This window comes from Periplaneta americana, chromosome 2 (assembly GCF_040183065.1).
Source record: "Periplaneta americana isolate PAMFEO1 chromosome 2, P.americana_PAMFEO1_priV1, whole genome shotgun sequence".
Lineage (NCBI taxonomy): Eukaryota > Metazoa > Arthropoda > Insecta > Blattodea > Blattidae > Periplaneta > Periplaneta americana.
The window spans coordinates 144,218,349-144,243,071 of NC_091118.1; the positions used below are offsets into that span (position 1 = coordinate 144,218,349).

The window sequence follows — 24,723 nt, forward strand, 5'->3', positions numbered from 1 at the left end:
TCATTCCCTTTCAAATAACACCTCGATCATCGAAATAGGCTTACCTCCACTCAGTCTGAAATCACAGCGAAATTAAAAACAGCGCTGCAATCGGCGCCATTTTGTTTTCCTTTGCTGCGTTGTGATGACGTCATGCCAATGTGATTGTAATGTTATCTCGTGTAATTATAATGTCCTCTCTACACGATTGCATATAAATATGTCACTTATCTCTAGCTTGAGAAATAAGCGTAAGTTAAATCGCGGAGTAGCCTATCGAAAAGTGTCGCGTGTCGTTTTCATACTTCGGACCAAAAGAATACGCGTAGACTATTCATATAAAAAACTATCAACATTTTCAGAGAAAAGTGTTAATATTGTCGCACACGTTTACTACCACATTAGAAAATAGATTAAGAAAATCGGATGATCTGAGAATTTGATTAATTAATTAGGAAACTTACAATAACCGTGCAAATTTTAGCAATACAAGATTGGTAGCCTACAAATTATGATAGGCCTACAATAAGCTACAAAAAGATTATTCTCAACAACATTGTAGTGGAATGTATAAACTAATAAAAGCAACCAATCAAAGGAATTTTTACAATAGACATACAAAATTAGCCTAAAGGTTGGGACTTTTTTTTTCCATAATCCACAACCCGAATTTTAAAATACCGGTAGCAAAAATCTTTAAGAAACATAATCTCCAAATGTAAAATGGAACTATACTCTAAACCAAAACAGAAACACAGATTCGTAATATAAATCACCTTTTATTAATTACATATTCACAAACCTGACGTTAAAGTTAGTGCTAATTGATCAATATGACGTACAAAAATAAACGGAGAAGAAGAAGATTATTAATTAATGTGAAATAACATGAGTTAATGAGTTATACTTTAGGAGGCCATGAGTTCCCATCGTTACTGTTTACTGCACAATGTTTTTAAGTGACCTTATCCGCCATGGAACAACAACACTGAGATGAGCAAACGGTATGCATTAATATTCTGTAATTGATATAAATCTATTAGTTATTTTTATTTGATTTTATAGTATATACAATTCTAACGAGGTTTTATAAAATTTCCGTGCATAATTACATTTTTCTAAGTGCATAAAATTAATTTATTTGAAATACAAATAGATACAATCTTAATAATTATTTCAGAAAGCGTATGACGTTCTAAATTCTGTGCCTTGTTCAAGTTATAGAGATGTGATATGCAATTACAAAAGGAATATGACGAAAGTAAAGCATAGGCCTAAATATTTTGATTTCAATATGAATGAGTATTAAATATTTAGGATACCAGTGCGATCTAAATCTAGATTAGCTTATCTGTCTGACACAGAGCTGCATTTAACTGTAGGCCTTTAGTCTACAGAATTAAAGTGATAACTTCTACTCTGTATCCTGTACTCTGTCTAAAGAAGTTTCATTTTAGTTAGTTAGTAGGCCTAGTAGTAGTAATAGTCAGAAATTAATAATAAAATAATAATAATATATATAGCCTATATATTATTATTATTATTATTATTATTATTATTATTATTAGCAGTAATAAGTTATCATTTAAAAATCTATCGCATAATCTTATGTGAGAAAGAAAGAAAGAAAGACTGATTTAATTAAATCGTCGTTTTGCGTTTTTTTTTTTCAAATAATAAACCAATGAATATGCCTACAGCATAATTTTTTTATTGTAAAATGTTTATATGTCGTGTGCATTATTCGGGAATAAATCGATTCATAGAAACCGAATATGAGGAAAATAATGTCTAATAGATGAGTAGAAGTCTACACACAAAAACATCATCAGAAAAAAGCACTTTTCCGGTACTAGGGATGTTGGAAATTTTATATCTGTAAAAATATCTAAATCTGCTCGATATCCTACCACACTAGAGACGGGAGAATAAACGTACTTAAATCAATGAAAATTTTAACATACTCCTCTAGAGACACGATGTGATCACTGCGAAAGATATATGGGCCTACTTATTAGGTAACAGTTCCGTAAAATAGGCTATATAACCAGGGGCGGCCCGTCCATATGTGCTACAGTGCTACAGCACAATGATAATTTTGGCTCAAATAATGTATTTGTAATACCACCATAGTATTTGATCTGTCATTTGACAATTTCCCGTGGTTATGTTAATGACGCGTTATAAAGTGTTTAGTCTTCGTGCCTTCTTTGGTGCCTCAGGGGGTTCGTTGTGCTACTCAAAGCTCCGCATGAAAAATGTAGACAGTTATGCGCATGTGCGAAGCTGAAATCACTGCTCTGATTGGCTATTTTTACGCGGGAAAGTGCTGTAGTCAGCTTCAGCACAACACAGCTTGGAGATTGCAAAAGTAAAGCGTAACGAAAGAATGCTTGTTTGTGGAAGAATTCGGAACTATGTACAATGTGTATATTATATATATATATATATATATATATATATATATATATATATATATATATATATTAGACTGTGGCTATACTATACTGAACAAAAGAGTGTTCCAGATACAAGTTGGATTTCTATACGGAAAACTTGACTTCCGAAATATAGATGGCTGTTCAATTGTCACAATACATAGTATCCAACAATTTACAGGATCCATTCTATGAAGTATCGAAGTTGTTAAATATTTCGGTTACAACACCAATGACCACTGCTGAGCCAGAAATATGTTTTTCTTCCTTGAAACGCGTAAAAACGTTTTTAAGGAACACTATGTCCCAGGATCGTCTCACTGCTCTTGCAATACTGTCAATAGAAAAGAGTATGATGTCCAAGATGGAGGGGTTTAACACCAAATGACAAGTTCTGCAGTACGAAAGAACGTCGTATGGACTTCATATTTCATCACTAGACGAGACTCCAAATTAAGATAAATACATAAGTGTAGGCCTCTACAGTAGGCCGATATAGAGATTGTAGCACACTCATTATTTTGACCACCAGCCGCTACTGTATATAACACTCCATATTGGATTTAGCAACGCAACATATTCAGCATGACCTCTACCTTCACCCCTCTGAGCGCGAGTCCGTAAGTACTCGGTCAGTTTTGGCCTACTCTTATAGCCTAAATAAAAGCAATTAACGATGGGTATCTCAGTCATAACCTCATAAATTACCAGATGAAACTATGAAGTACAGTAATTAAATACCTAATGAAAATACGATTATGGTGCAGACAGCATCTGTTTTTTTTTAATAATAATTCATTTCTTTTAATGTTTTCCTAGTTGCAGTTGTATTTAAATAATTAAAATATGTTCTTTTTTTTGTCCAAGGAGCATACATTTTGATGCAAGGATAATTCCTTTTACATGTTTCATAATTAGCCTCCTATTGTAGCCCAATAATTAAAATTCGATCATTTTGTCCAGGGAGCACCCATTTTTGGTGCAAGGATTATTCGTTTAACACGTTTCTAAATTAGTCTTGAAAACATTCTTTAATGAATCACTCCAAACCAATGTGAATATACAATATGGCGTGGATTGTGTACGAAGATAATCTTTTGTGCTGGCCACACTGTGCATCACTGTTTACCGAAATAGAAACAAATGAAAATTAACATGGCACAAACATTATTTTAAGAAATACAGGAAACAAATGTGTAAGCAGTTCTAAGTGAGCAATAAAGATGTGACCTTACGAAATAATTAATAGGCCTACTTCATATGTGCCACATGTTTATTTGTAAAGTTATTCCATATTTCTCTTTCATTTGATCTGAAATAACGCAATGAAAATCAGACATCAGTCCCGTTTGTGATGTGAGAGGATATCAAAATTTCAATCTGTTTTTGCAACATCCCATTGTTTTATCTTTATTAATTCTTCGTGTAATCATAAGAACTTAAAAAGTGACACTAATTTAAATTACCCGTGCTTTTTGTTGTCTTTAACAAATGGTTAATATTCATTTTTTTGAAAAGCAACTAATGGTTTGTTTATTTTTCGCAAAAATAGTAAAGATGGACGAAAAACAGGGCGAAACATCTTCCTGTTTAATGCGTCCTCATGCCGATCTCAAGAAGACAAACAACCCAACACTTCTAACACATCCAGTAACACTTCAAGTACTACCAGCTCAGGTACTAGCAGTGGGTCGACGAAATCGAGACTGTGGCGTTGCTTGGGATTATGCTTCGGTTCTCACAAGAGCTCCACTGGATTTGACGTTACAGTTAAGGAAGATAAATTGAAAAAACATAACAATATTCTGACACGTACCAGGCAATCTAGTAAAAAATCCAGAAGTGGTAAAGAGAAAATAGCCTGGGTAAAAAAGAAGGTAGGTATCTCTTCTACCGTACTTGATTTTTATTTGATAGTGTTAGGCCTAGATGTAGCTATTAACAATATTAACATGCCTGATTTATGCATGTCTTGTGTTATTTGGAATGGTTCTACACAAAAGAGGGCTACCGTTCGGTATTTAGAAGATCCTGCCAGATTTCAGTGACCACCACCACCACCACCACCACCACCACCTTCGAGGTTGAGCCATTTTGGTCCGTTCTGCCTCCAAGTTGCAGTTATTATTGGTCACTCCATCTCATCTTAGGTTGTCCTACATTTCTGCATCAAAGTGGAGTATATTGTAGTACACGATGCTGTTGTTGCCTTTAGTTACCGTGTACAAACGAATACATTTTTGACCAACTGACAGCGTCGTGTAGGAAGATCTGAAATGTACGCTCTATGGAAATGTAAGCCTACCTAAAGTGTTGTGCGTTTCTCATTGATAGATTTCGGTACGTTTTCATTATTGCATAAAACTCTACCTGAGTGCGCTCTCAATGCTCTCTCGGTCACCAGAGTTTGTCGTAGAGATCCTGAAACACCCTGTATAATTATTAGGAATAATTAAGACTGTTAATATCTATATTTAATAATACAGGATATATGAGAATGAACGGTGGAGTTTATATGAAGTACTCGTATATATTAGGCCTATGCTTAACGGATTGAAAATGCCTTTATTTAGTTTAGTAACTCAAAAATATTACGTTCATGTGTCGTTGTCATTAATAAAGTTACGTTGTTAAAATTTATAGGTATGTCGAAATAAGTGTATTTAAAAATCCGTTGAATGAATGCGACAGTCCTGTGATGGATTGAATCCTCAGAAGCAGTGACGTCGCCAGGATCAGAGCAAGGGGGGTGCGGATGGGGTGCGAGATTTAAAAATGGGGTGCGAGCTGTAAAAATGTGGTACATAAAAGATCCAAAATGTTCTCTCATGCACTTGCGCGCATACTATACATCTGTTTATCAATATTATTATTATTATTATTATTATTATTATTATTATTATTATTATTATTATTATTGTTCATCACATCCATAACGATACACTAAGGGACGTAGTTTTTTCACATCCAAGAAATTGTTTGTTTGTTTTTGTTCTTCAAAATAGCTTATGCCTAGTATTTTTTTAATAAATTGCCCTTTGGGGTGCGGAAAGGGGTGCTCCGATTTTTTACGGGGTGTTTGCGCACCCTTTGGCACCCCCCTAGCGACGTCCCTGCTCAGAAGTCCATTGCACTCGTCAGTCAACAATAAAATTAGATCTCCCAAAATCGACTGTGTGTTCGGAAGAGATTGAAGTTACTTCCCAATAAAATTCAACTGTTGCATTCAATCAAACCACAAAAAGTGCTTAGAAATATTTTCGCTCTTATATTATAAAGAATGATGAATCAGGATTTCTAGAAAACATCCTCTTCTCAGATGAGGCAACATTCCATATCGGTGGTTGTGTAAATAGACATAATTGCCGCATTTAGAACCCTCAAAATTCACACGTCACACGAACACACACATTCGAGATTTTCCTAAGGTCAACTTTTGGTTCGGATTAATGTACAATAAGATGTTGGGTCCTTTTTCTTCGTTGAAACCAACATCAATCACACTGCGTTTATGGACATGCTAAAGAACTTGGTTTCTTCACTCCAGCAAATGGAAGACGCTGGATTGCAGATCATCTTTCAACAAGACAAGAACCGCTTCATTTGTTTAATAACGTGCAATAAATAATGTTGAATGAGCGATATCCAGAGCCGTGGACTGGCAGAAATGCGCTCATCTCGTGGCCCGCAAGAAGTCCTGATCTTACCTCAGTAGCAAAATTCTGACTGCTTACGGATATTTGGCCAAACACTTGAATAAAATAGGAATTTACACGAATCCAAATTGTCCTCTATGCAACAAAGAAGAAGAAATGACTGAAGATCATCTATAAACCTGTGAAGTTCTACCTGATGGATCCAGAGGCGGCTCCTCAGGGCAGGCAGGGTAGGCTAAGCCTACCCCAACACATTTGGAAAACCTTATATAATTATATACTCTTGTCTGGCTTCTTAGAAATTCTTCAATTAAATATGAACGGGATTTTTCGAGGGTTAGTTGGACGTTGCTTACTACTAGCAGTTCGATTTATCCCACTGGCAGATCACAATGCGTCTGAAGGTAGGCAGTAGCGAAGTTAGCCGACCTTCCACGTAACTTCAAATCTGGGCATGAAGTAAGCATTAAAAGAGATCGCTATTCTAAATGCTTTCTTAGCGCATGCGTTCAATGCTTAAGCCAGAGCGCTTGAATTCTGCCTACCCTAACGAGAACCCACGAGCATTATCGAACACCTACGATTTGCGAAATTTCTGTTTGAAAGTTTCACAAGTTGGAACGTAGTCTGTTACGAGTACAATAACAGTTTTTAAACAATGTGTTTTAAAATATGTGTTTTTTTAAACAGTGTATTTTAGAAAATGTGATTTTTGCAAGTACGTACTATATATTAATGTTCTGTATATTTAGTGATTTATAGTTAATGTAAGTGATAACAATAATATTATATTATAATGACTGATATAATAAGTGAACTGTTACATTGTCCATTTTCGCGTCGTAATGACATTGAAAAGAGAAGTATTTTGGACCCACTCCTGCATTAAGCTCTATTGTTCATAAAGTCAGAAAATTTAATCCTTCATGGTATGAAACACTCTATGAAATGGAAATATAAAAATTGGAGATTTATCCTTCGAAGAGGTGGAAAAATTCAAATATCTTGGAGCAACAGTAACAAATATAAACGATAATCGGGAGAAAATTAAACGTAGAATAAATATGGGAAATGCGTGTTATTATTCAGTTGAGAAGCTTTTGTCATCTAGTCTGCTGTCAAAAAATCTGAAAGTTAGAATTTATAAAACAGTTATATTACCGGTTGTTCTGCATGGTTGTGAAACTTGGACTCTTACTTTGAGAGAGGAACATAGGTTAAGGTGTTTGAGAATAAGGTTCTTAGGAAAATATTTGGGGCTAAGAAGGATGAAGTTACAGGAGAATGGAGAAAGTTATACAACACAGAACTGCATGCATTGTATTCTTCACCTCACATAATTAGGAGCATTAGATTCAAACGTTTGAAATGGGCAGGGCATGTAGCACGTATGGGCAAATCCAGAAATGCATATAGAGTGTTAGTTGGGAGGCCGGAGGGAAAAAGACCTTTGGGAAGGCAGAGACGTAGATGGGAGGATAATATTAAAATGGATTTGAGAGAGGTGGGATATGATGATAGAGACTGGATTAATCTTGCTCAGGATAGGGACCGATGGCGGGCGGCAATGAACTTGCGGGTTCCTTATAAGCCATTTGTAAGTAAGTATGGTATAAAACACAAATGGCTAAGAGGAAGTGAAGTTGAAGCTAAGCTGTACTGTTGGCCATGTTTGTTATTGTCATCTAAAGAAGGTACTTGGAATCAGATAATATCTGTAACTCGGTAAATCTAAAGAGACTTCAAAAGAATTTGAATCCAATTTCGGAAATTTTGTCTGAACAACAAGGGTTGCAAGACAACAGTATAACAATAAACTAGAAAAAACCGACAAATTATGAGACGGTTGACTGATGTAACAGTATTGTTATGTAAGCAACAGTCAAGTTTTCGGGGTGCATGATAAAAGCGAGCTTTCACTGAATCGCGGGAATTACATAGAAATGCTCTGTAAATTTTGCCTGCCCTGGACATTTGACTACGAGCCGCCACTGGATGGATCCACCACAGAGAAATATTGGAGAGCAAGAGCGGTAATGGCTTCGTTGCCAAATCCCAGCATTAGATAACAATAACAACAATAACGACGACCACAACAACAACAGGTTTCCTTCTCGGGGTTTATGTCAGAAATGAGGTTTACAGTGAAAACATTCTTAATCGGAAAGAATCAATCAATTGCAAGTGTTTTACTCCGGACGTTCTTGGCAGGCAGTGGACTAAAATTAAATCTTTTTGAGTTATCGAATTAAATTAAATACTTTCCACCCGTTGAGTCTAAGGTCTACATATAAGAGGCCTACATATCAAGAGGAGTAGAATTTCTACTCCTCTTGCTACATATGTACTACACAATAAGCGTATGACTCCCCACCATTCAATCTCGAATAATGTAAAGCTGAGATGAGTTGTTATGGCACCAACCTGCGCGAAGTTTTAAATTCCCGGCCAGCAGGGTAGAGGAGTGGGGGTTGTTTGGGTTACGGTTCTCAAGTTCAGAGCGGCAGGCATATCTGTTTCATCTCTTTCTAAAAACATTCGTCTTACCTTAGTGTCACCACTTCCCTACTCAAAAGTCCGAAGGTGCCTAATGGAATTACGCCCGCTATTCCATCTTTATATTTTTATTCTCCGTCCGAATCAGACGACTGATCTGTGCTGGAATCAGATGTCCCTAAGTTTATGGAAATGTTCTCCAAAATACTGTCCATCACGTGCTCACTTTCAATGTAATTGTTCTCTACTTTCTTTACATGATCATATACTGATATCCATTCTTGGAAGAAGCGATTACAGAGTCGGCCTCTGCTTATGCGTAGCCTAGAAATCATAGATGAGTCTTCTTATGACTTGCTCATCAAAACTGTCTACAGCTGCAACAATCCTCTTCTTCGGCTGTGATTTTTCCGGACTGGAGAAAGAATCAGCTGTTCCTGCCTCAATATTTTTCCCTTCTTTCCTGATTCTTGAGAAGGTTCGCTTTGAAATACCAGTAGCAGCCAGTACTCTTGCACACACGCTTTTCAATGGAATTAGTATTCCATTTACAGCCTCTTCTGATATGAATTTCCATACAGTTTATGCTATTTCATGTCCTTGACTATGAACTACTCTATGATTTCACACCTTAGATAATGCCATAATGACGACGCTCAGAAGGACAATGTTTTCAGTATTAGCAATAGCTGTAGTAGCAGAACGATCTGAACACTCGGAATGCTAGTAACCAACTAACCCTACACCCCTCCAGTTGAGTGTGAGGGCGAGTCCAAGCAAACGAACTAAAATGCGTCCCTCGCGCTGGTGCCATAACTTCTCGTCCAGGCTCTACTATTAATTATTTAAATTATTAGAAATTCACTGCCTGTGGTGCACTCTGGACAATCCCTGAAGAACTAAGAAGTGATCTACGCTTGTTGCCACTAGTGACATCTATGAGCCACACTCTCAGAATAGAGGTTGAATAACGGCAAGTTGAGAGTCTTGCCATTGCATAAAAATAAAAGTTAGAAAATTACGTTTAAGAACTTCACAAATTCATGTATTAAATACACGAACGCAGCAGCATCTAGTTATAGGGCAGAATGATATAGACACTTCACAAAGGCCGTAATAAGCAGCTATCAAACAAGGATTGTTTATGGCGACGTCACCACTGAAAACACGTAATCCAAACACACAGATGGGAAAGGAGGTAGGTGAATCAGTTTGTTATTGTTTTTTTCCTTGGACTGTACGTATTAGAATATGGCATCGGTGTCGTTCTGTGTTAAATTCCGTGTTGTTAACGTCCTGCAACATGAAACCCTTTAGAAACTGTCTAGCTGACGCGGACTCTTCTTAATGTAAGTACATTGTTGTAAAAATCTCGCATGCATTCGATGATTTCTGTTATGTTGTTGATTTAAAATAATTATCTGCTATGTCACGTCATGACACTGATCCACAAGTGTCAATGCACGCCTCATTTTCTAACTCAAACATAGAACTAATTAGCAATTGAGGCGCGCAAGTACATATGTTGTGTTATGTTTGTTGACGTACGGAGTCTTCTTGTATGGAATGAGGATTAATTTATGAATGAAAAATTGTATAGAGTAGATGCTATATTATTGTTGACACTGCCAACAAAATTATAATAATATTTTCCCACTGGTACATTAAAGTTTTGCTGTACGAACATTACCATTTCTTTTGACAGAAAATGGTTGCAGAAAAGTGGAGCGCAGATCTATCAGTGACAGACCTTGCTGTGGACATAGACTTGCCGATATATACCAACTATCCAGATAGTGTGACCACCGTTTGGAAATCAGATTCTTGGGAAAGTGACGAGAAGCTTCCATTGTTGACAAGTACTGGTAACGCATCTTCATGGCAGCCAAAAGTGAAGATTACGCACACAACAAGGTAATCTAGACATACTTTGAAATTACATTTACAGATGACCCAAGTTCTCGAAAAATCGATTTAAAATATTCGGTGGTAGGCCTACTAACATAATTCTCAACTGCGATAAAGTGATGGTAGTGATGTTTAGTAGGCGCATCAGATCTTTGACTATTTGCGTCCTTAAGTAAAAAGTTCTTTAAAATGAAACACACTTTTAACAATAGTTTAAGTAAAATATGAACACAAGGTAGAAAGGTTGTCAAATTAAAATGGGGTAAACGAGGATGAAAGATAAAATCAGTAACGACTGACGGGAATGCCGAGTTATAAAAAAATAAAAACGTTAAAACGATAACATTTTAGATTGAAAATCATGTCTTTAATGGAAACGCGTGCTTAACCTATGGTACTTGAAATGACACTTCATGAAGCATCTGAAATTATTTCTACAGGGCCTATGACATCTCAGACATCCCTTCTGGTAACCACTACTGAAGAGGTCTCAGTAATATAAATAAATTAATTTTTTTAAACACTGTTTTACTTAAAAAAATCCTACTCATGTTTGTGTTCGAAATATGATTGCAATGTTCTACTTTGTGTTGTAACAAACTTCGTATTACTAATTTTTTTAACATCATACAATATTGCAAATGAATTCAGCGATAACTTCAAATAGAATTCGTTCCTATTAGATAAATCAGAAAAGGATTACATTCTAAACATATTACATATATTTTTTCCACACTATGTTCTACTCAAAGACGTTCTAGTTATATCGCGGGTGCTCGTGTAAAGGGGGTTAAGTTGATTTGGCTAAACTGGAATAAGTACAGATTTGAACTATCCACAATTACTTTTCTCTTGTGTTAAAGGGGTTAAGTAATTCTTCCATCTATGTTGCAGTTACAGTGCTCCATATTTTGTGACAGAAGGGTTTTGTTCAGTACCAAAGGAGAGAAGTTTACATACCTTGCAATTTGACTTAACCCCCTTTACATGAGCACCCGCGATATATCGTTCTACTATCACTAATTCGGTATTATCACTAGCCTTACAAGTCATGAAGATTTCTCGCTACTGCGAAAATAATATTCAGCCTATACCGATCTTTACTAAAGTCCTTTTTGTCATCTATGCCTAGCAGTTTTACATCTTTTCATTTTTCAGTGTATCTCACTAGGATTCTTCCTTTCTGTATTTTCTTTCTGAGACTTTCTTCTTCATTTCTTGTTCGGGCGATTCAAGTGTCCGATCCATTTGATTCTTCCTTATTTATTTTAGACGCCATATCTAACTGTTTATATAATTCTGATAATTACCAATTTCCTGCTAAAAAGAGTCCTTTCTGGGCCCAAATTCTTTTTAACTTTTTCATTTCAAGTACCGGTATCTCCCATTTTGCAAAGGTTTCGTATATACATACCAAACATATACATTCTTTTTAAATAATTCATTAATCGACCAAAGCATTTAGCGCTATATAGAGACCATTTATAAATAAAAAGGTACATTGAGATAAATTTAAAATAAAGTTACTTTAATCCTCAACACAGCAACAAAAAGAAATCACGGACTTGTAAATAACTTACAAGTTCTAAAAATAATACATTAATCCTCCCTACCCCGAGAATAAACATTTTATCATAGAATTCCTGAATGTTTCACTGTCTGCTGTCCACACCTGTGGAGTAACGGTCAGCGCGTCTGGCTGCGAAACCAGGTGGCCCGGGTTCGAATCCCGGTTGGGGCAAGTTACATGGTTGAGGTTTTTTCCGGGGTTTTTCCTCAACCCAATACGAGCAAATGCTGAGCAACTTTCGGACTCATTTCACCGGCATTATCACCTTCATTTCATTCAGACGCTAAATAACCTAGATGTTGATACAGCGTCGTAAAATAACCCAATAAAATAAGAATAAAATTCACTGTCTGCTATTAGTAAGTTACATGTAATTACCATACATAACATTGTAATAATATATTACGTAGAAAGTTAGCTTTTTTGCTTTACTCCCACTCAAAAGTATGGGTACCGATACCATACTCATTTAAAAAACAACTCCCTTTGGCTCTTCTGCAAATTATGATAAAGAACTAAATGGTTTTTGTCTACCGAAGTGGAACACAAGCCCTTTCAACTCGCCGCCAGATGCCACATTGGTAGTACATACTCATACGTATTAAATAAATAACTTTGTTTATTGATTTTTTTTTTAATTTCTCACAGCAAACACTCAAATTTAATGGAACAAAGTGTGTGTGAAAAGACGGATTCGATGACAGTACTTACTGGAGGAGTAAATATCCCAACTGTCAGAGGCCTGGTACTTACAAATTCAATACATAACTACGCTGAAGAAAGCAAGGAAAAGGTAAGTACGCATATGTTGGCAGTCTTATACACTATAACTTTAAATTAATATATAACGTTGCAATAGTTTCGAATAATTTAGTATTTTCTTCCCGTAAGGTGAGATGAAAATGCTCGTCCTTAGCACTTTTACTTAAATCGCTTTGCTGTGCTACTATGTTATAAAAGTTGGAATTTATGATAGCAAACTTGAACTTGACAAGATGAATCATAAAATTGGCCATGAGATAATCTGGTATCTTCCTAATAGTTGGAAAAACCTCGGAAAAAACCAACCAGGTAATCAGCCCAAGTGGGAATCAAACACACGCACGAGTGCAACCTCAGTTCACGATTCAAACTTACCGTCTGAGCTACGAGTATAAAATTGGTTGTTTGGTTAGGTATTGTTTGTTGTTAACTTATTTCATAATAATTAAACCAGTGTTTCTCAATCTTTTTCATGACAGGTTCCTCTTTTCCTCATATTGCACTAGCCAGAGTAGCCCCTTGGCCTAAATAGTTTGTTAGAATGTAGAATCAATAATTCTGAACCATCTAAACTAATGTTTGTGGAAATTGCAACACCAAGAAGGATACATGTGACTGAAATGAAATTGATACCACAGATTAGGTACATGACAATACACAAATAATTGCAATTACAGAACTGTACCTGGTCTGTGACTGTGAGATTTCAGTATGGTGTGAAGCCTCCATGGACACCAATCAGAGCCTCTAAGCACCGTGGCATGGGAACAAGGAGAGCCTGGATATGTTCCCGGAGAATCTTCGTCCATGCAGTTTGTATGCGAGTCCACAAAGCATCAAGAGTGGGTGCTGGAGGACCATGACGAATAAGTTCCCGACCAACTATATCCCAGACATGTTCGATGGGCGACGTGTCTGGCGAACGTGCAGGCCAGGGAAGCAGTGATACCCGTCGTTCTTCGAAGAAGGCTTGCAAAATCCTCGCCACATGTGGCCGGGCATTGTCCTGCTCAAATATGGTATGTGGAGTAAGCTGAAGGAGAAGCAGTTCCTCGAGCTCTAAAACCTCCCTAATGTAATGGTTCAGATTGCTCTGAATACGTAGGAGGCGAGATCGCATATTGTATCCAAGGCGCCTCAAACCATCACACTAGGCATCTGTCTGCTATGCTGTTCAACAATGCAGGCTCTCGGATTGCGTTCACCAAGGTAGCGCCCAACACGTATGCGGCCATCATTTTAGGACAAGTTGAAGAGGGACTCGTCCGAAAACACTACATTTTGCCACTTAGCACGCCAGTGACGGCGTTCACGTGCTCATTGCAGTCTGAGGCGTTGGTGGTTTCTGGACAATGGAAGCCGATGAAATGGCATGTGAGCCACTAGTCCAGTCCTCAAAAGACAGTGACGAACCATTGACGCAGGCAAGTCCACACCCGTTACAGTACTCCAACGTCGACTCAACACTGTAGATGAAGCTGTACGGTCCGTCACAGTCATGCAAACAAGATGGCGGTCATCCCATACTGTTGTCACATTACGTGGTCCAGTACCCACTCGTCTCTGCATATGACCCTCTTCTATCCACTGGTTCCACACACGCAACACTGTCGTAGCAGCATGCCCTATATGAGCCGAAATGTCACGAATGACAAACCTGCTTCCTGGAGACCACCATTCTGCCCCGTTCGAACTCACTCACATGCTGATATTGCTCCCTTCCACGTGAACGAGGCATACCTGCACTAGCTTTCACGTTTCCATTTCGTTTGGAAGCTCTGCACTGACTGAGCAAGACATAACACTGATCTTACTGGTGACACAAGAGATGTCACTGTTGGACCTATGTGTACGCCATCTCCCTGGAAACATACCGTAATCAATTTTATTGATGGTACACAGTTCTACATATCTCTCGAGTTTGGAATCGTTCGAGCCATTCTTTCTGGGTGTTACGCTTTTCACAAACAGTAGTGTAGATAGCTGGAATGCACATGCGCTCACACACTCACTCCCTCTGCATCTCCCCCCACTCTCTCTCTCTAGGCTCAACAGATGTAGAACGTGGACTCACAATAAATTTTCCTAATTTCAGAATATTTTTAAATTTTTATGGCATAGTACACTACATGTTACTGCACTGAAAGATGGTTCTATTCTAATATCATACACATTTTGAGCATAACCTAAATGTAATTTAATGGGACTTGTACGTGACACATAGAAAAATCATTATAAATTATAAATAAATTTTACATAAATAAATATAACACACTGAATATAAATTTTAATAATACCACCACATTTTTAAGTTTTTCTTTGCCAGTCAAGTCAATAACAGGAAACCATCTTTCAGCAATGGACATACTAGGTCTATTCATAACTTTTTCCTGAAAATGTGTACTTTTATCATGACGTTAATTTCTTTAATTGTGAATATTTTTGAATACATATCATCAATACATATGTTATCAACAAGAGAAAGTGATCTAGCTAAATTTAAGAAAATTAAAAAATCAGGTGAATTTCTCAGGTACCATATCACTTTAGAGAGAACATTTTCATTGGTAAAATCAAGCTACTTATTTATGTAACTTGCATAAGCTTTGTACATGTAATATTTTGCAGACATAATATTATTGGCACTTGCATTACATACTGGTAGCCTATTTCAGTGCTGGAGCACTTGGTATCCAAAAAAATAATTAGTCATTCTTTGTTGAAGACGACCTTTCATATTCTTCATTACTTAATAAATGATACTTTTTAAATAAATTTTGTTCTAAAGAACTGTTTTTTTAAACATGTACATTAAATATTGATAAAAGACTTATATAGTTAGCATAGATACATATTGTGGGTCCCTATCACCACGGCATGGTGCATCCTCAGGTTGTGGAAAGAGGAGACGGCCTCCAGATATGGAGGGTAGCTGTGAATATATTGAATAAGCAGTCACGGACAGCCGATAAGGGATGGTCCTCCATCTTGGAGGTTGGGAGAAGGGCTAACAACCCATCACTGTAAAAAACAGCTCAAAATAAGCCTCAGAATGGGAAAGATTCTCTGGCATGATCACAGCAAAGAAATAAGGTTACCTATGAGATTTGGTACTTCACTGCAGGCTAAAGCAAGGAGATGCACTATCACCTTTACTTTTTAACTTTGCTCTAGAATATGCCAGTTAGGAAAGTCCATGATAACAGAGAGGGTTTGCAATTGAATGGGTTACATCAGCTCCTTGTTTATGTGGATAACGTAACTACATTAGGAGAAAATCCTCAAACTATTAGGGAAAATACAGGAATTTTACTTGAAGCAAGTAAAGAGGTGAGGTTACGAAGATAACTCTCCAGTGTCAAAAGTTTTAATTGCTAAGTTGCTAAGATCTCCGAAAGGAAAGAAAGGAAAGTTTGTCTTTGATGAAGATTTTTGTAAGCAAGAGGTGGTTTTCTTATGTCTCATTTCATATCTACTTTAATATATATTTGGACAGCTGTCAAAAAAAAAGTGACCGCACTCGTGAACAGCGAATAACACTGTAATTATAACTATAGACATCAGGAAACGTGGTCCAACAACATGTAACATAGCAGTCTCGAATTGTAGCTGAGATACCCGAAGGGAACTTAGTTTGTAGAGAGTGGCCACTTTTTCTTTTGACAGCTGTACATAAATATTACTCGTACTAGTACTTATGTATTTGTTTTGACGTGTCCTATATCATTGTATATGATCTACTGGACGAATAAATCCATCTACCCACCCATCGAGCCATTCATCCATCCATCCATCCATCCATGTCTGCAACTTTTTATGCATTTGCAGTTGAACTATGATTTTTTATAAGAATTCTAATAATTGTTTCTATCATATATGTATCTCTTATTAATAGGAAGAATTACAAGGGAGCTCACCATATCAAAATAAACTTTCCATTGAAGATAATCAACCGGATACTAAGAAACTTCCGAAGTCAGTATTACTGAAGAATAGTGAGCTGTTGGTGCAAGCTGTAGAGGTAGCAGGTGAGACCTGCTGCTTGTCCATCGACAGAATCATCGGGAATGTTCACTGGAACTCAATGTATTTTTACGTAGCATAATGAGTTTTCTATTGTAAACATTGCATTAAGGGCAAAATTATTATATAATCGCATAATAATACATTTGACAACACTGGTTACATTTAACTTAAGATTACCAGACGTCACCATTTCCCAGGGACAGTCCCCGAATTTTACTTTTTGTCGCCGAACAAAATTCATGTCTGGAATGTTCCCGAATTTAATAATTTATACCTAGATATCCCCGGAGTTTAAGTGTTAATTATTATAATTTTATGAAAATGCTGTTAAATGTTGCTGTGCCTTTACTATTCATTCATACCTGTGGAATGTATATTGCTGAGATATCTTTCAGAAGGAGAAAAATTTGAAGAGAAATTTCATTATTTTTCCTCCAATGTAGATATAGTTGGCCTGGGTGAAATAATTTATTTTATGGAATTTCTTGCTTGAAGAAATATGTGACTTCAGAGAAAATAACAAAGTGGAATGAAAAAATGCTACTTTTACTCAAAATGGAGTAAAATTTTTTAAGTTTTTTCCGAGAAAATTATTTTGTATGTGCAAATTCAGAAGTTTATCGAAGCATCTCTCCATCTTTCTGGAAATAATGTTCAGTGAAGACAATTTTTCTTCTATGAAAATTTTATGGAGATCCAAAAAATCCAGAATAAGTTTAGAAACTGTTCGAGCCATGCTTGCTATTTTAATCAACTTCAATATAACCTGTCATGAATTTGATGCAAAACTGGGATCTAGAGAAGACCAGCTTAAAAAAATTCACTCTGCTGAAAATACTAGCAGTTTAAGTAGTAGTTAAGTAGAATGAACATTTTTTATTTATAAACGGAATGGATATTTTAATTCTTCAAAGGTGTGTAAAAACAATAGGCATATAAGTGAATGGCAAACTAACAGCAATATTAAAGTACGGTAGTTTTTTTTTCATGTATCGATATTTGTCCCTTATTTCTCATGAAAAACAAAAAACTGAATAGAGTACAGTGGACTATAGTGGACTTTATGTTGTCAGCAAACAGCTGGATACATTAAGGAGATTGATTGATATCTGTCCCTGGAAATTGTGAAAAGAATCTGGTAACCTTAACCTAATTCATGCTTAACACTTCATCCCATTCACTCAGTTCTGCGAAGTGTAAGTCCAACATAGTCCTAATGCGCAATGGCTGCCCATAAAGAGCACAGACACCACTCGAGTGGGGAGGCCGAATTCTGTTAAATGATATATATATTATTTAGACAGTAATATTTTCAACAAGTTTCAAGAAGTAGGCTACTGTTGGAGAATTAAGACAGAAATAGAGCTGCTATAAATATGTTTCAGTTAGAATAGTACTATACAACAATTAATTATGCTATACTCCTACACTAACTTAGTTTATATCTGCATATATTTTTTTAAAATATATTTTTAATATTTTCACACAAGTATGTCTGCATTTATTTTTAAAATTACATTTTTTTACCGATTGCAATACCGTTTATTATTAAACATATTTATAAATAGTGTTTTCTTTTCATGCTCAATTTCAGTAACAAACAAGACTGTCAGATTTGTAATAAAATCTCCTTTGCTTGTTCTCTTAATAGGCCTACTGTATTTAAATTATATAATTTCAACATTTATTATTTCATTAAAATATTTACGAGGGAGGAAGGCCCAGAGAAATGTTTGTGGGCGTTTCACAATTCCTATGGGTGGCCTCGTAGTGTGTTACCATTTTGTGCATGAACATTGTTACTTCTCTAGTAGGTATCATGTTCTAATATTCGATTTCTAGATATAACTGATGCTCTCAGAGGAACAGCTGAGCAGCGGCAGCAGCAAGATGTCAGTGAAACGCAAGTTGCACAACAGAGAGCTGACGAACAAAACTATCAGAGTAAAGGAGAAATGTCATTTCTCCAAGAAGCAGGAAGAATGGATATAACTTTGCTACAACTTCCGGAAAAATTAAATGACACTGAAGAAAAACAACAAGATTCAAATGGATTTAACAAATGTGATAAAATTTCATCTGGGTATGTATTTGTAGTAGATAATTCAGGTATTATATTAAAGAAAAAAAGTGACTGGAAAGTGTCAATGAATGATGCTAACCAATACAATTGGAACAATGTGCAAGAAGTGCAGAACACAGAAAAATTAAATGACACTGAAGAAAAACAACAAGGTTCAAATGGAATTAACAAATATGATAAAATTGCATCTGGGTATATATTTGTAGTAGATAATTCAGGTATTATATTAAAGAAAAAAATTGACTGGAAAGTGTCAATGAATGATGCTAACCAATACGATTGGAACAAAGTGCAAGAAGTGCAGCACACAGAAAAATTAAATGACACTGAAGAAAAACAACAAGATTCAAATGGAATTAACAAATATGATAAAATTGCATCTGGGTATGTATTTGTAGTAGATAAGTCAGGTATTATATTAAAGAAAAAAAGTGACTGGAAAGTGTCAATGAATGATGCTAACCAATACAATTGGAACAAAGTGCAAGAAGTGCAGCACACAGAAAAATTAAATGACACTGAAGAAAAACAACATGATTCAAATGGAATCAACAAATGTGATAAAATTGCATCTGGGTATATATTTGTAGCAGATAATTCAGGTATTATATTAAAGAAAAAAATTGACTGGAAAGTGTCAATGCATGATGCTAATCAATACAGTCGGAACAAAGTGCAACAAGTGCAGCAGACACAACATTTTTTCCAAACTATTCAGACAGATATTAAAAAGGAAAAAGGACCTAAAGGAAGTAATGGAAGTAAAAAACACGGTTCTACTGAATGTTCGCCAGTGGGTAATGTACACTCAGCTACGATTGCTGAAGTCCAGGAAAAAGATACAGAAGTCATAGAGATTAGGGAAAAAAATTATAAGGGTAAAAAATGCCCACAGTCCCTGGAAACATTTACACCTCCAGGAAAACGAGAATATAAGCACAAAGAAAGGAAAAAGTTAGAAGAAATTCGAGATTATGATCTTACAAAAGTAAAATTTATTTTTGAGAAATCAAAAAAATGTAATGAATTTTTAAGTTTGGAACAAGTTTTAATAAAAGATAAGTTTGCCTCAGATAGCTCCAAACATCCACGCAGTACTTCAGACTGCACAGCTTCACCAGACGACACAAGAACAGATGAACAGCAAAAACATGTACAAGGGATTTTATATTTTGCAAATGAACAAGCTGAAAGTGTAAAGTTATCACCAACTGAAAAATTAGACCTGCATAGTCTTGTTAAAAATATGGAAAATAATGAAGATATAAAGTGTGGTATAGCAGAAATCGAGAAAACGAGAGCTCAGACTTATGTTGAAGAATTAAAACTGCCAAATTCGCCAACATTTTCTAAAGTGACAAATTTGAGTAGCACTTCCAAATTAAATTTACAAGATAAAATAAATGTTCCTTCTGTGTCATGTCAAAAAGATGAAACAGAAATCTCAAATAATATTTGTCAAGCTATTTCATCTCAAACTAATACTACCAGGGATGAATTTGGTAAAATAATACCCACACATCAACGAGTAGAAAGTAAAAATGGAGAGTTAAGAAACCAGGAACAAGATTTAGAAAATGTGGAAGACCTTTTGAAAGAAAAAGGAGAAAAAGATAGCTTAGAAGATAAGACAGTGTCAGTAATACATGCTAATGCACAACTGAGTAAATTATCCAAAGCTCTATCCATAATTCAACAAGTAATATCTGTAAATAGTCCAATATTTTGCAAACCTCATCAACTTATTACGCAAGCATTTAAAAATGAAAAGAAAAGTAACAAAGACGAAAACTATATTCCTTTCCCTAAATCTACTGGTACTAGTACCGAATCTACACAATCTAATACACTACAGCTAAGAGCACCATCTCATACGAAAGGTATAAAAGTTAATAGCAAAGAGCATAAAACAGACACTAATACAAAAGTAAAGAAACCTGCACCACAAATTACTTCAAATACAGAAGAGGTATATCCGCTTAATGAAGACAAAGATAATGAGAAAGCAACTGTTAGCAAAACTGAGCCTCAGATTAAAAATATAGATCAAGTTTCGAAGACAGAGGCACCATTGCCTAAAGCTGTTAGTGGCACACATAAAAGAAACCTTTCATCAAGAGAGTCACATTTAATTGCAGTTGAAGACGAACATAGTGTGAGCAACACGAAATCTCATATTAAAGACAAAAATATAATTATTGCGAAGGAAGGAGTATCTACCGATATATCTGTCTGTGTAAGGAATGCATATGACAGAAAACTTACGCCGAAAATGTCGCATTCCAGTAAGGTTAAAGACGACATAAATAAAGTAATTGTCAACAGAACTGAGTTACGTGTTAAAGGCAAAGATGTAGGTGAGAAAGCAGGAGCAGTAGGCATACCTATTTCTAAATCAATTAAAGAATTTCACGGAAGTGCTTCCAGGAAGGTGAAAAATGCTGAACACAAAGTAATCAAGAATAAAACTTTGTCTAATATTAAGGATGAAGATCTCATTAAGAAAACTGGGGTATCTGTGTTTAAATCCCTTAAAGAAACTCGGTACAATATTAAGGACATACAGGCAGACCTATTTAAGGAGGCTGGAGTGGCTTTATCTAAATCCATTAAAAAAGAAATTTATGATAGTAAACTTTTACCAAAGGCATCACATCACAGAATGGTTAAAGCTGGTGGAAAGAAAGTAAATGTCGACAAGACAGAGTTTACTATTAAAGACTTAGATAGCATTAAGAAGTCATTAACTCTAAAAGTGCCGGAACAAATGAACTTGCAAACAGAATCAAGTACTACTAACTCAGAAATTAAGTTGACATCTTCAAGATATGCTGCTAGGAAAAAAGTACTTGATAAGGAAAAGCAAGGTATTTCGAAACAAAAATTTAAAGAGTTGGAGAAAAAAACAGGAGCTCCGATAGAAAGACTAAACAGAAACTTACTTCCTATATTTGATGTGGATGGACAGAAAAATGGCAGTCAACAGAGAGAAGTTACAATGCAAAGAGATGGCTCATCACAAAAACTTTCTGTAATTCCTGAAATAGAAACGCTGGATTTCAGTGACATCAAAATTATGAATCTTCAAATGAGTGTTCCGAAAAATAATATTATACCTAAAGAGAATATAAGTGCTTTGAAAAGCAAAGAAACTAGTGAACAAAATTTTAATAATTTATACGAAGCACTTTTAATGGAAGTAAATCAGAGGGACATTAAGGATGCTGAAACGAAGGGTGAAATTCCTTCAATTAAAACATGGCGATTAGAACTAAGTGATAAACTTCTGAAGAATAAACAGACGCAAGACACTGAAACTACAATATCATCCAATGAAGATATAAAATGTGGCTCCGTACTTGCTCAAATACCATACACAACAATGGTCACTTTCAAAGAAACAGACCCGAGCTTTCATGGAATAGAAACAAAAGCTACAAGCAGTCACTTACCTTATATAATCCCAAATTTCATTACCGAAGGAAACAAAACAATTCCTAAAACTCAATCAATTTACAACAAAGAACTCCAGGGACACACTCACAGGTACGAAAACGAAGACGAAAATATATCTGAAGATCAAAGTGCCAGAGTACAATTAGAAAATAAAAACTTCATTCAACTGGACAAAATAATTAAACAAAAAGAAATTAGAAAGATTCAAAATGGTAGCCGAGGTAAGTTCAATGTTGAGGAAATTAAATCTTCCATTGATTATGCTGAAAACAATACTAATTCTGAAAATACTGAACATTTGATACCACAGACCATTGAAAAGGAAACAATCTCTGGAATTCCAAGTTTAAAAGCACAAGATAAAGCTGATGAACAAGTCTTGCGATTAAAAGAGATGTCTGTTGTATATAATGTTACAGTTTCCGAACCTGTAAATAAAAAGGAGATTCGAGAGATTAAACAGAAAAATGTAGAAGGTATGGGTACTCGAAAGAGCAGTGATACAAAAACTGAAGCAGAAAATAATCAGCAATTTGCTGAGGATTATGGCGACAAATCACAGAAACCTATGAAGCTATCACCATCCCTGAATTTGAATGATATGTCACAGGTACTCCATGTTAACATAAGTAGCAATAAAAAGACAGTATCTCCATTTTTCTCGAAAACTTACATTGTTCACAGTGCTGCTTTTACAGAAAATATGTTGCAAATAGAAGAAAAATATTCACAAAATGAAGTGCTTGAACAAACAAAAGACATGGGAAACAAACAAATAGAAGTCGATTCTCCAGGTAATGAAGATCAATACGAGAATCAACAAAGTGTCAATGGTAAGAAAGAAGAGAAAGAGCAAGGAGAATTTATGAATAACGAATCTGCAGATCAAAAGGAAGAAGATCCACAAGATGACGAAAATGAAGAAGATCAAAATGAGAATCAGCACAGTGACAGTGCTAATCAAGAAGAGAATAATGAAGGTGAAGTTGAGAATAATGATTCCTCAGATAAAAAGCAAGATGATCCACCAGATGACGGAAATGAACAAGATCAAAATGAGAATCAGCAAAATGACAGTGGTAATCAAGAAGAGAATAATGAAGAAGGAGAAGCTGGGAATTACGATTCTGCAGATCAAAAGAAAGATGATCCATCAGGTGATGAAAATGAACAATCACCTTCAGACGAGTCTGGCGGTGGTAGTAATGAGCAAGAAGAAGATGGAGCTGGCAATAATGATGAACAAAGAGGGGAAGCAGGAAAAGAAGACAGTGGAGGGGAGAATGAGGAAGGTGATAAGCCGAATGATGATGAAGGAGAAGGAACAGGTGGTGATGAAAAAGAAGATGAACAGAAAGAAGAGGAACCAAAGGCCGAAGAAGAAGAGAAAGAGGAAATTGAAGAGAAAGACGAAGAAAGTAAAGAAGGTGGTGATGAAGAAAAAGATAAGAAAGAAGAGGAACCAAAGGCCGAAGCACAAAAGGGAGAGGAAACTGGAGAGAAAGACGAAGAGAGTGAAGGTTATTGTAAAACATTCAGCTTCCCTATTTTCTTACTCTTATTAGGTCCAACTATTGATGATGTTATACTCGATACTGTAAACTTAGTTGCCAATATAATACAAGGAAGTGAACTCCAAAATGATAATGGCGGGCAAGAAAATCAACAACAGCCCACAAAAGAAGGTGATGGTCCTAATGATAGTCCTAATAATGATGTCAAGGACAGTCCTAATGATGATGCCGAGGACAGTCCTAATGATGATGCCAAGGACAATCCTAATGATGATCCTCATGAAATGGAAGAAGAAAAATCATGACACCAAACCTGCAAGCATAGATAACTGATATAGATCTTTAATCGAGTCATGTGAAAGGAGACTACGACAACATCATATTATAAGGCATACCACTATAATGACATATATACCACGGAGGATATTTTTTAAGGTCATTTACTGTTATAAACATATTCCACATACATGCCAATTAATCTCTCAGTATATTTTATAATAATTTTTTTAAAATAATTATGATATTCAAATTAAATTTTATTATTTATTGATTAAAATTGTGAAAATATACTATTTATAATGAAATAAAAAATATTATTTTAATAGTGGTATCATTCTATTCATTCATTCTATACTCGGGAGGAAATTAAACACAGAATAAATATGGGAAATGCCTGTTATTATTCGGTTGAGAAACTTTTATCATCCAGTCTGCTGTCGAAAAATCTGAAAGTTAGAATTTATAAAACAGTTATATTACTGGTTGTTCTGTATGGTTGTGAAACTTGGACTCTCACTTTGAGAGAGGAACACAGACTATGGGTGTTTGAGAATAA

The 24,723-nt window shown here is 35.6% G+C and overlaps 1 protein-coding gene across 1 annotated transcript; it reads left to right on the top strand.

Moving 5' to 3' along the window:
* Positions 1 to 945: 945 nt before the first annotated feature.
* On the top strand, positions 946 to 24,193 carry LOC138695192 (titin homolog). The gene is made up of 6 exons (XM_069819650.1): positions 946 to 983; positions 3,970 to 4,294; positions 10,275 to 10,483; positions 12,696 to 12,840; positions 16,705 to 16,837; positions 18,678 to 24,193. The coding sequence occupies exons 1-6, from the start codon at positions 973 to 975 to the stop codon at positions 24,191 to 24,193; spliced, it is 6,339 nt and encodes a 2,112-aa protein (XP_069675751.1). The 5' UTR covers positions 946 to 972.
* The last annotated feature ends 530 nt before the right edge of the window (positions 24,194 to 24,723 follow it).